Raw genomic sequence first — 12,382 nt, forward strand, 5'->3', positions numbered from 1 at the left:
GAGCTTTTCGCTTTTATTTATGTTGGCCTATTATTTTGTTATTTGAGTATTATTACCTTTGTTGAAGTGGTAAAAGGTTGTTATTTCTTTGATTTTCTTTATTAACCACATTGCTGGGGATGTTGTTCTGTTAGAATTATAATGGAATTCTTAAAGAAACGGAATCTGCATTGAAATTGTCTTTTGAGTAGTTTTTTTATTTGAATCATACAAATAAAATATTTTTGATTTTGAGGTAAATAGTAAACCCTAAACAGTCAAAAAATGTGTTTCAATAGAGTGAAGTCAACTTACAAATATAAGAGACTGAAGTGACAATGTTTAGGTCTGAGAAACTGAATGAGTCATGGTGATAACATGAATATACATGTATTATTAGGAGTGATAACTTAAAAACATCAACTCTATTCCCAGTGTCAATTTTGTTAGTTTTAACAATAGTTTCAAAATGATCAGGTTCAATGATTTAAGTAGTGATTACTTAAAATGTTTGTTTGTCAAATTATTATGTTTCAGTTCATCAACTTCCTAAAACAATGAGTGTAAATAACTTATAGTTTAGAGTAGTAATTACTTAAAATGTTTGTCTGTTGAAATTATTTGTTTTAATGTTGTTCATTTTCTCAAAGATTTGGAGTCTTAAGAGATTGTCTGACAAATGTAATAATAACTTAAAACATCTATTTCTCACATTATTCTTTTTAATTTTATCCTTGTCCTTAAAGATTTTGAGCATTAAAAAAGTCTCATTTTAAGTAGAAATTACTTAAAATATTTTTAACATAGCTAAATAGTTTGAGGTAATCAGTTTCATTAAATATTTTGAGTTCATTGAACCTGTTGGGGTTTACAGTGTGTGTGAATGAAAAGAAATAACCCTCTTGCAGCACACACTTGATAAATACTGTGAAATACAAACATTATATCACTCTCACCATCTCTAGAGTTTAGATCGTATTGCAACATGAAGAATAGTAAGAAGAGTACTCAGGCCCAAGCTTCAAATTCAAATAGAAATTCAAAGAACTTTATTTTTCAGTTAGAAACTTCACCTGTGAAAAGCTTCAGTGCACACCACACGGAGGGTGACTGTCTGGTCACATGTAACATACCACATTAAGCAATAAATAATTAAAAAAAGAGTGGTGTTCAAACATTCATGAGTCGGATGGATGCAGTATGTAGTCAAGAGCACACTTCAGAGTAGGCACAGTATGAAGTCAAGTCAAAGTCAAAGTCAAATTTATTTGCATAGTGCATTAACATACACACTCGTCATTCACCATGCTTTACACAAACAGAACAAACAAATAAAATGGAAATTATCGAGGTATAAAAGAATATAAAAAAAATAAATTAAAATATATAAATAAATAAACGTATGACTATAAAACAATTTGTATGGCCTATTAAAAAAATCCACTGATTAATCAATAGAAATCAATTAAAACAGGCTACCATTGGAGCAGATCTAATCTCGATGGGGAGGATGTTCCAGTGGTGGGTGGCATAATGGCTAAATGCCATTTCACCTCTCTTGGTTTTGGCTCTGGGGACGACTAGCTAATTGGTTCTAGTCAGGGCTGGAACAACGCGTCGTCGTAATCGATTACGTCAACGCAAAAAATACGTTGACGCAAAATATGCGCGTCGATTTGTCAGACCCAAAACGCGTGCTGCCCAATATTTTGAATTTTACACCTTCAGTGTTTCCCATACGTTGACTAATCTGTGGTGGGGCGCCACAAAACCGGCCGTCACACATTGATGTTCTATGTTGTACTATTTAAATTAAAGATAAGATAAAATTAAGGCTGTCAATCGATTAAAAGAAAAATAAATTAATCTCATTAATTACATACTCTGATTAATTAATCTAAATGAATCACATATATAATTTTTGCTGTGAAAGTATTTTAAATATTTAAATTCAAATTAATCATTGAATAATCAGCATTAGTGACATTAAAGTTCAAAGACTCTTTTATTATTAGTTTCACTGTTCAAATAATTGCCATAATAATCTATGATATGACCTAATATGCTGAGGAAATAAATTCAAAAGTGCTTAGGGAAGAGTTTTTTTTTCACATACAAGGCATTTCAGGCCACAGATATAACCTAGGGGACACAATGAAAATAAATTAACACTCCCCTCAATGTCAACACTTATTTCTTTGCCTTGATGTGCGACTACAGAGTTGATGAACTCCGGTGATATGCAAATCCTTGCTGCAGACATTGCAGAGGACTTTATTTTCAACACTTTATTTTTTATCAACACCATCAGGCCGTTTTTTAAAAGTAAATGTTCCAATCAATGATCCAGGCAGTACGTTTTCTTCTCTCTCCTTCATTTTACAGTCTAATTTTTACTGACTAGAACGGCTCGGGGTCAAAGGTCATACGGAATCGATTAATCTGCACTAATTTTTTAATCAGTTATTTTTTCTCAAATTAATTAATCGAAATTAATCAGTTATTTTGACAGCCCTAGATAAAATCCTTTGAGCTGCACTTTTTACGGCTCCTACACACAGTTGCGTTCCGTCAACGCATGCCAGTGGGTGTTCCCGACGGTAGCTATGCAAATGATTTGAAGTATAACCGTAATTTGATTGGTTGGTGCTGTCAGTCGATTGGCTTGATTGGCCGGTGCCGTCTGTCGGTGCAGCAACAGCTGAACTTCTCAACGCGAGCGGTGGGAGAAACGCGACGCAACGGACCCACAATTCAGTTCGGCAACGGATGACGTAAGCCCATATAAAGTGAATGGGATGTGTCTCCAGCAACGCAACGCATGCAGCTGTGTGTAGGAGCCATTACGCACGCAGCCTTTCCCTGCCCCGCCCGCTCTCTCTCGTAACGAGCCCGCTGCCCCTCCTCTGCATGTGCATTTAACACAAAATATTCACGATTGTTGAAGGATTGTTGTTGCCACATAGAAGCATTGCATAGAACACAGCTGGCTAAATTGCTATTAAATCCGCTTAGCATCATGACCATGCTGTGCAAATTTGTTCAAAACTGCTGCAGTCAAGTTAACTCTGCTAAAGTCCATCACAACAGTACATTGAGGAGACTAAACTTAGTTAAGTTATGCAATCCAGCTAAAAAGCTAATGTTAGAATACTGTTTGGATGTTGAGTTTAGCATGCTTACTTACAGCTGCTTGTCAATTTCGTTACTCAGGGCTCATTTTATTGACTCTTGACACTGAATGTTTGCAAAATCCCGATGTAAATGGAAAAGTGCTTTCCAAGACTCAAAAGTGCTTGTCCCAAGGAGAAGTACAAACTGTTATTTGAACTAACTACGTTAGTTCTTGAATTTCCCCTGAGGATCCATAAAGTATCTATCTATCTTTCTATCTATCTACGTTATGAATTGCATCCATACATCAGCTGCGTTTTAACTGCGTTAGTGTTACAATTGCAAGGGAACGAACGTCTTAAAGCAATTAGACCTATACACTACTGAACTTTATTGAATGCTACCTCTGACTATGAATGCATTACTTGGCACGTGTATAGTCTTTTATTTTGGAATTTTAAGAGCAATAAACATATATTGCAACGTTAAGGAATTTATGTTTTTTTCATTCAGATATATAAATCAACATGTATAAATGCTATTAGTCAATTAATGGGGAGATAATCGATAATCGAATCGAAATCGAATCGGACTGAAAAAATGAATTGTTAGATTAATCAATGCATCGAAAAAAATAATCGCTAGATTAATCGTTTACAAAATAATCGTTTATCCCAGCCCTAGTTCTAGTATATGGCAGGTGGATGTGGCATTAGCATTTCTGCAATGCATCCAACATGCACACATACACACACTGGAATGAACATACACAAACATTCACAAGCATTGGCATACACTGATACACTCATGATCATACAGTACATGCACACACACACACACACACACACACACAAACATGCTGCTCCATCAAGGTCAGGCTCTCTAAGCGAAGATGCCACTCGGGGAAGCAGCCACTCACTGACCTGTTCGAGCTCAAGTCCCTCTCATCTCCTCTCCCGGAGTGTGCAAGCTTCATTTGTCTTGATTACAGCTCAGAGGAGTGGCATTGGCTCCAGTAATCAGTATTGAACTCAGAGAAAACTCCAAATTATTTATAACCTTTTGGGGTTATGATGGGGTAGTTCACTTTCAGAACTTGAATATGGACCAAAAAACTACTCTAAAAAATCACACGACGACCGTGGATATTAGTGCTACATTCAGAATGACAGTAAAGGTTTGCTGTACAGGAATGCTGTGAAATGAAGATTCATCCTTTTGTACTACAGTGTAGGAGAAACATACATAAAACCACAGAAGAGAGACAAAGACAAAGAAGGAGAGATAGAGAGAGAGAGAGAAAGAGAGAGAGAGCAAGAAAGACTCAACACTGTAAGTAGAAGCTCCCTCTTACACCTGTCTGTGTGTCAGTACGAAACTCCACAGTGTAAACGGTGGTGCGTGTGTGAAATAAAAGTCATGTGTGTATGTGAGTGTGTGTGTGTGTCCTGGCTTGGCTCCGAGTGCCCACACACTCATTAGAGCGTTCCCACTCACCATATGAATTAATCTCTCACCCTTAGCTCCTGCTCACCCGCTCACTCAGACAGAAGAGGACGCCTGTCCTGCCTCACTCAGTCACTTGCTCGCTGGAGAAGAGAGGAGTGCAGATCTGCACTCGACTGGAAAAGTCAACAGGACATTTTACAAATTTGCTCACACTCACACAGAATTCACACACAACACACACACATCCTGCATGCACACTAAGGTGGTGCAATGACCATGGTGTTGTTCCCCTGCTGTGGAGTTAGTATGCATCAAATACACAGCTTCATCGTAGGACTATCCACTGATTCGCAGGCTCTCACACATGTACTGTACATGCAGAATCGTAAAATCTCTTAGTAGTCGATTTTCTTTCCAATGCAGCTGTTGAAAATCCATGGTGTGATACCAGCCTAAGCACACACACACACACACACAGAGGCCACACGACTGTGCAACACCACTATGCACTTCTATTCAGACATAAACACATTATTATCAGAAGCTTCTCCCTCACTATAGTATACACAGACACACGTTCACTTGTACATTTGTGTGTGTATTTTAGAGCACTGTGTGTAATGTGTGTGTGTGTGTGTGTTCCTCTCAATGGAATACTGGTCCGCCTGTCTGGTTTGGATGACATTATCTAACTCATTAACCTTTGTGCTGTCCAGCTGATCTCTTCACACTCCCACTCAGCCCAGCTGTCCCGAGGACGCCTCTCAGCACACAGTGCACCAGAGCAGCAACAGCACCCCCTAGTGGCTCAAGTAAGGACTCTCATCATTTTCATTCAAATTGCCATGATATACTGTAATAAAGCATTACAGGAACCATTCCTCATAACTACGACTAGTTGTGCAACTACAACAGGTTGTGCTTTGATTTTTCACCGATGTTTACACTCTCCATTGATCCATCCACAGATACCACACACTAATATTTCTTTTAAAGATGTGTAATCCAAGTAAATTTATTATGTATAATTGTAACAATGTAATATTGTAAAATCATCCTTTTTTGGCAGGTGCAGTATAAAGTATGCTAAACAAATGAACGAATAGTGTAATATTAGTGATAATCTTTTGTGTAAAGCATATAAAAAATGCATACATCACACTATGCATACATCATACATCACACTACTGCATAGCATATCCAAATAATTTGTATTTAAATGTTACGAAACCATAAAAGAGCTCTTTGTAAACCCTGTAAAGTGCAGTGATATTGGCCTGAGTGTGTGTGGCTGGGTGGGGGTGATGTGTGGGTCTCAGGAGGCCTGTGTGTATGTGTGTGTATTTGTGTGTGTGTGTGTCTCAGGAGGCCCGTGTGTGTGTGTGTGTGTGTGTGTCTCAGGAGGCCTGTGTGTGTGTGTGTGTGTGTGTGTATGTATGGCTGGGTCGGGGTGATGTGTGGGTCTCAGGAGGACTTGTCCCTCAGGGCCTGGTCAGGCAGGTTGCCCTTCAGGTAGAAGACCCAGGCGATGGGCTGGCCCTGGCCCTCAATGCGTGGGCTGGAGATGATCAGCTTCCCACTGCAGGGGCTCCGTGCACCTGGTAGGGGCCCATCGAACGCCACCAGGATGTTGTGGGTCTTCTTGGGCCGGATGGTCTCCACACCCTTGACGGTGAAGGCCGGGTTGTCCACCTGGAAGGAGAAGGCCGTGGTCTGCAGGAAGATGTTCTTGAAGGGGATGGAGACGTTGGAGCCGGCACGGATGTTGAAGGGGCCTTGCGCCTTGGGCGGCGTGCAGGTGCCGTGCAGCGGGAAGGCGTACTCGCCGCCGAACGCCGAGGAGAGCGTGAGCAGGCCGCGCACCTCGCCCAGCTGGCACGGCTCAAAGTAGACCTCTGTGGTGGTGTCAATGCCCGCCTGGAAGCCCGGCAACGCGTTGACTAGCTTCTCAGCCACAAAGTCAGGAAGGTCCGTCTAAGAAACACAGAGGAACAACATGGGACAGATTCCACACACACACACAGATACACACACACACAAACACACACACACAGAATATGCCCTCTCTCTTCTCACCCACCAACCCACACCCATAAACACACACATGACTCCATACACTGTACTGATACATACTTAATGACTGCGTAATTCTCTGCATTCTATTGATTGTATTTATTCTTGATTGACTTGCACAATAAAGAAACATGGGGGCATTTAGAAGTAGAACTATTTCACAGATTTTCCCCAAGACAACACACCAACACCTAGTCCCTCCCCTGGCTTCTATTGTTCCTCTCACCTTGCAGGTGTACTCTGCTTTGACCCGGGAATAGTTGGTGAACTTGACGGGCATGTAGACTCCGCTGCCCAGGGGCGCGTGGAAGTACAGGGGCTTCTCCTGGGGTGGGGGCAGAGCCTTGAGCTGTAGGTCGTAGTGGAAGTACCCCAGCTCAGAGCTGTGCAGCACCAGCCGCGCCGTGGACTCACCCGGCCTCAGGGGCTGGTACTCAAATGTCAGGGTGCCCTGAGCAGAGACAAGGAGAGAGAAAGAGAGATTGAGACATGGGTCCATTGTTACTAGGAGAACATAGCAAAAGTACTGTACTGTTGAAACAGAGGGAACTCAACAGGACACATTTTGGTCCAAGTGGCAGAGTAGATATTTGAAATAAAAGGGACATAAATAAATTATGCATAAAATGAACACTAAGGCCAAATGTATTAGAAGTACTGAGGACAGGTTGAACTTCAACTTGAAATAATTTCAGGGAAAAGTTTACCTGCCTATGACTGAATAACCAACAGCTCTATACTGTTACCGTTGCTTTGTTGCTTTGTTGCTTTGTTTTTAAAGTGTCTGCTAAATATCAGTCAACTTTTTTGACAGAGAATCAACATGGGAGACATTCCCAGAGACGGAATCGGACGAAGGATCCGTGACAGACGTGGCAGAGCAGATGGCAGCGTACCTGTGTCATGGCTGGCACGGACAGCTGTGAGGGCAGGCTGACGTCAGGGCTGCGGCACTCCACGGTGAAGTAGAGGGAGATGGACAGCGGGTTCTCCACCTTCACCGAGGCTGACGTGACCTGCCGTACCAGCGTGGTCATCTCAATCGTGCTGATCACCCCCGGCGGTGTAGCTTTGAAGCTCAGCAGGTAGAACAGGTACTCGCCTGTCACCTCGTTGCGGAACATGACCTGGAAAACAGCAGAGGGCAGGGTGGGGTAAGAGAGTTAATCCTGATTAGAGCAGAAATTACTTCCAGAGTTAGATCCCAAGGGAGGAGATTGATCAGCATGAGTCCTGATTAATTTCTTTGTGATAAAAAGGCCATTTCATTCATTATCTCCACCTCTTGGCTTGGGTGGTGGGCTAATGAACAGATCCAGATGTTAGTTAAAATCCTTGGAAGGGGAACCGCCCAACGTCCTTTGAATTACGTTAGAGTAGATTATATTTTATTGGACAAGTACAAGTCCGTAAACAAGGAAATGCAGTTGGCATCTAACCACAAGTGAAAATCTCACAGTCCCAGTGCTGATTTGCTGAAAAAATTACTTGTCTGTCTCACCTTGGCATGAAACACGCCTTCTTTATAGGTGAAGAAAGAGATTTTATAGTCTTTGGTGGCCAGGCCCGACACGTCCACATAATCCAGGCCTTTCAGAGAGATGGTGCTGTCTGGACGCTCTGGTTTAATCATCTCCAGCAAAACACGGAACCTGGAGAGGAAAAACGAGCATGTGGAAGTCTCCCTCAGGACAGAGAGGCTATCTGGGAGACTCCCATTTAGGGTGACTAACGAACACAGGTATGGATTTGTGAGGGCCGAGGCATATTGTTCTCCCACTTGAGCTGTCATCACTGTGAAGTCTAGCGGAAATGCAATTATACAAGTGAAATTAGTTTCTCTCAGAGCTGAATTGAAACATCTGCTCCAACATGAGCTGTGGGAACTGAAGCAGTATTTGCAGCAAGTGTGTTTGCATATGACTGTATGGCAGACAGGGTGCAGTTGTAACCTTTTCTGCATAGAAAAAAAGGAGTGACTGCTTAAATCTTAAAACAACATCTATAAAACATACACCTCCAGTGAATTAATTCGAGCAAATGGGACTAAATGTAGTGTGTACCTTAGTTACAACAGTTGGCTGAGGACAGCTACAACATGCAAGTAAGGTCATTAGTTATTATTCAAACCAAAACATAAGTTTGGGTTAGTAAGAGTTCTTCTGTAGGTTCTAGTCTTTACAGAATTTGTTTTCAAAATACCCATGAAAGAACCATGCTTACAAACCACATTTTTGCAAAAGTAGTTCATCATGGCTTGTGGCTTGTAATGTGTGTTGTACCCTGCCAACCTCTATTAATATCTTATAAGCTGAAATACCTGAAATATAACCAATTTTCTGCAACTAATAGCTTCTATTGTAGATCAGAAATCACTGATCACAGCCACCTGCTTATTGTGCTCATGTCAAAACAAATCAATTGTGCAGTGAGGAGCCAATGGAAGGTCTAGTGAATCAATGGGCCAATTGTGTAAAGGCTCTCTGTGAACACACTAATAGAGGAGCACTTTGTAAAATGGTGTGGGTCTACCTCTGTGGCCTGGGCAGCCAGTTGTGCACAGGCAGAACCTCGGTGTAGGTGGTCTTGCAGGGCAGCTCATGGCTGATGGTGGCCACAGACTTGGGGGACTCAGCAGTGCCAACCAGCGTATAGAGCATCCCCGTGCCATCCGGGAAGGGGAAGAAGATGGAACCCTGAGCGAGAGAGAATGAGCGAGAGAGAGAGATGCAGAGCAAAAGAAAGAAAAACAAACATAAAAATGGGTACATAGCAAATACTGTGTGTGTGTGTGTGTGTGTGTGTGATGGGTGACGGGTCTCCTGTAGCCCCTCCAGCTGGTGTGCATTGCTTGCTGCTTGTGCTTTCTCTCTCTTTGTGACAGGTGATTAAGGCCCAGGTGTACACAGGTGTGCAAAATGGCTGTTGATTGGTGCAGGGATAAGAGGCCTGCTCTCCCCATGTGTGAGGTTCTCCCTTCCTCTGGCCTTTTGACTTTTGATTTCCGTTTTGCCTGATGAACCCCTCGACACTGATTTGCACTACACTTTTGTTTGAGCTTTCACCATAGTGACTTTCTTAATTTTCTTAATTATATTCTTTAATAAATGTACTTCTTACTTTGAAATCTGCGTGTGCCACCCATGTTCCATGCTTGACAGAGAGAGAAAGAGAGACTAAAGGCCTATTCACACCAAGAACGTTAACGATAACTATAACCATAACGATAAAAGTGCTCACACTGAACAACGATAAACAAAGTCTCTTCTTGTGTTAATGAATGTGACAGCTAAAATTCGATGGGTTCTGATTGGCTATTACCTTTTTATCGTTCTCAAAATCACTTTGAAAGTGATCCCCAACGATATCGTTCTTCATGACGTTATCGTTATAGTTTATGTGTGAACGTCGTCATTCATATTAACGAGAACAATATTTGTTTATAGTTATCGTTATCGTTCTTGGTGTGAATGGGCCTTAAGGGAGAAAGAGCAGTACTAAAAGCTGACATACCCAGCAGGAAGGAAGTTAATTACTAAATGACTAAAATGAAAGAGGCTGAGGCTTGTGTGGATATCGGGTCATACATGGCTGCTCTGCCTCGGGCATGAAGCCCTGACCAGAGTCCTTTGAACTCCACAGAAAACACTCTATAAAAGTGTCTAGCGCCCACCTGATGTTTCTTGCCATCTGTGGTCATGACCATGGGCTTGTAGATGACCTCATAGACCTTGTTCTGCTGGTAGGGCTCGATGATGAAGTTGGGCGCGCCGGTCCAGTGCTGGCCCTCGATCACGGGCTTGAGGGTCCAGCGCTGGTTGGTGTTGTTGGACATGGTCAGTGGCTGCATGTGCTGGGAGCGCACCTGGCAGGTGAAGTTCATTACCTGAGCCAGAACATTAGACAGACAGCAGATGGTTAGGCAATGACGGGTGAAGGCTGGGTCCAAACGAGTCTAAAAATATCCCCAACATCTCATCCCACACTCTCTGTTCATGTCAACGTCACTTATCTTTCTTTTAATTCTCTTTCAAATAAATTCTATTCTGTTCTTATTTTACTTCAATAATGCATAATGAAACATACATTATAAATATGCATAAACCATTAGCCCATCATTAGCATAAACCATTAGCCATTGGAACTGAACTATATTGTACTATGTACATATGAACGTAAAATGCATTATAGCATATAGTATATGACTCACACTTGGATTATCTATATTCTGTAACATTGTATTAACATACAGTCTACTTAAGTACCCTGACCATCTCTCAGTCTTTATGACCTAATGATCTATGCTTCTGAAAGAGGTCCTTGTAGCCGTTCTTACAGGCAGGACACACTGGGCGCTTTGCATGCTGCGGAGCTCGTGCTGCGACAATTAGCTTCCACTGTAATCAATGGGACTGACTACAGCAGACTTAGAGTTTTTCTCGATCGTTTTGATACCTGTGTCAACTCTGACATCACATTCTCAAAACAGTTAACCCCCGTGTCTGAACAAAAGCACTCTGGACAAAATGACACATTTTGCTTGCAAAAGGCTGTTACTCTCTCAAAACACTTAAAACATGCAGCAAAAGCAAATCTTGCCTTCAAACACTACAACTTGTTGCAAATTCAAAAACACTCTTTAATCAGTCATTACACACTTGACAACAAAATGCAAAATCTAGTTCTCAAAATGAGCATTTTTGCTATGTCTGTTCCATTACTTACTGTAGTCATGTTTCTGGTATCAGAAAAAAACTGTGAAAAGACAAAATTTACTGAATACTGTAAAAAAATAATTTATTATTTCCTCCCAAGATGTAACCGTCATTGACATGTAAGACATACAGCAAACACCTAGCAAGATACTGTAAATTTCATTGAACTACAACTTTCATCGAAATAAACCTACAGTAAACACCTTTTGTACTGTTTTCTCCACCAAATAGGCAATACAGTACTTTGTATGTGCATTAGATCCATACTTGCAAATAGCAACACAAAACAGACATCTCTTATGTATAATGAATGATTGCTGATTGAAGAATTGTGCAAAGGAGTTTCACACAGGTGTATCAGAGATTCAGACTTATGCATGGAATCTATACCATCTGTGAAAAGATGTTTTCCTTTTGTTTAGCATGGGAAAACCAATAGAGTTTGGGGCTTTTGAATGACACCTGTGCTAACTGTTTTGCAAAAGGGTGTGAGAAATGTGTGAACCCAATGAAAATGTGTGAACACATTCGCAAGAGATGACTTCTGCTGTGCAAAGAAAGTAGTCATGAAGACCAAGTGGGTTCCAGTTTACTTAAGCAGATAAAAGCAATCGAGAAAAACTGTAATAGCAGTGCACTCATTCTAACAAATGAGACTAGTCTTCTAAAACTTTGTTTACGGTGAGTTGCGTGTCCAGTGTAGGCCGGGGTTTAGTATAAATGCTGGGTGCTGGCACTCACCTCCTTTGCGGTGGGGGGCACGATGCAGGAGCCAGTGAGGGTGAGGGACATGGGGCTGCTGCCCTCAATGGTGCAGGTCAGGTCCTCATAACGCAGGTCCTGGCACAGCTCTGTGGGGGCAAAGGTCACCTTGAACGACACCTCCATCCCAGGGCAGAGGTAGCCCTTCACAGGACTGATGGAGAAGTCGGGGAGAAAACTCTTCGCATCCCACTGGAATCTGAGGGAAAGAGAGAGGGGGAGAACAGAAGAGAGGGAGGGAGAATAAGAGAGAGAGAACAAGAGAGAGAGAGAGAGAGAGGGTGAAACTC

The 12,382-nt window shown here is 41.8% G+C and overlaps 1 protein-coding gene across 1 annotated transcript in view; it reads right to left on the reverse strand.

Annotated features, from left to right (window-relative positions):
* Nucleotides 1–5,586: 5,586 nt before the first annotated feature.
* hydin (HYDIN axonemal central pair apparatus protein) overlaps nt 5,587–12,382 on the reverse strand; it is an 89,781-nt gene continuing 82,985 nt past the window's right edge. The window contains 7 exon segments of the mRNA XM_048257159.1: nt 5,587–6,516; nt 6,842–7,066; nt 7,512–7,742; nt 8,117–8,267; nt 9,148–9,311; nt 10,289–10,501; nt 12,072–12,291. Of these exon segments, the coding sequence (XP_048113116.1) occupies nt 6,007–6,516; nt 6,842–7,066; nt 7,512–7,742; nt 8,117–8,267; nt 9,148–9,311; nt 10,289–10,501; nt 12,072–12,291 (1,714 nt within the window). The 3' untranslated portion in view covers nt 5,587–6,006.

The sequence above is a fragment of the Alosa alosa genome, chromosome 11, assembly GCF_017589495.1.
Source record: "Alosa alosa isolate M-15738 ecotype Scorff River chromosome 11, AALO_Geno_1.1, whole genome shotgun sequence".
Taxonomy (NCBI): Eukaryota; Metazoa; Chordata; class Actinopteri; order Clupeiformes; family Clupeidae; genus Alosa; species Alosa alosa.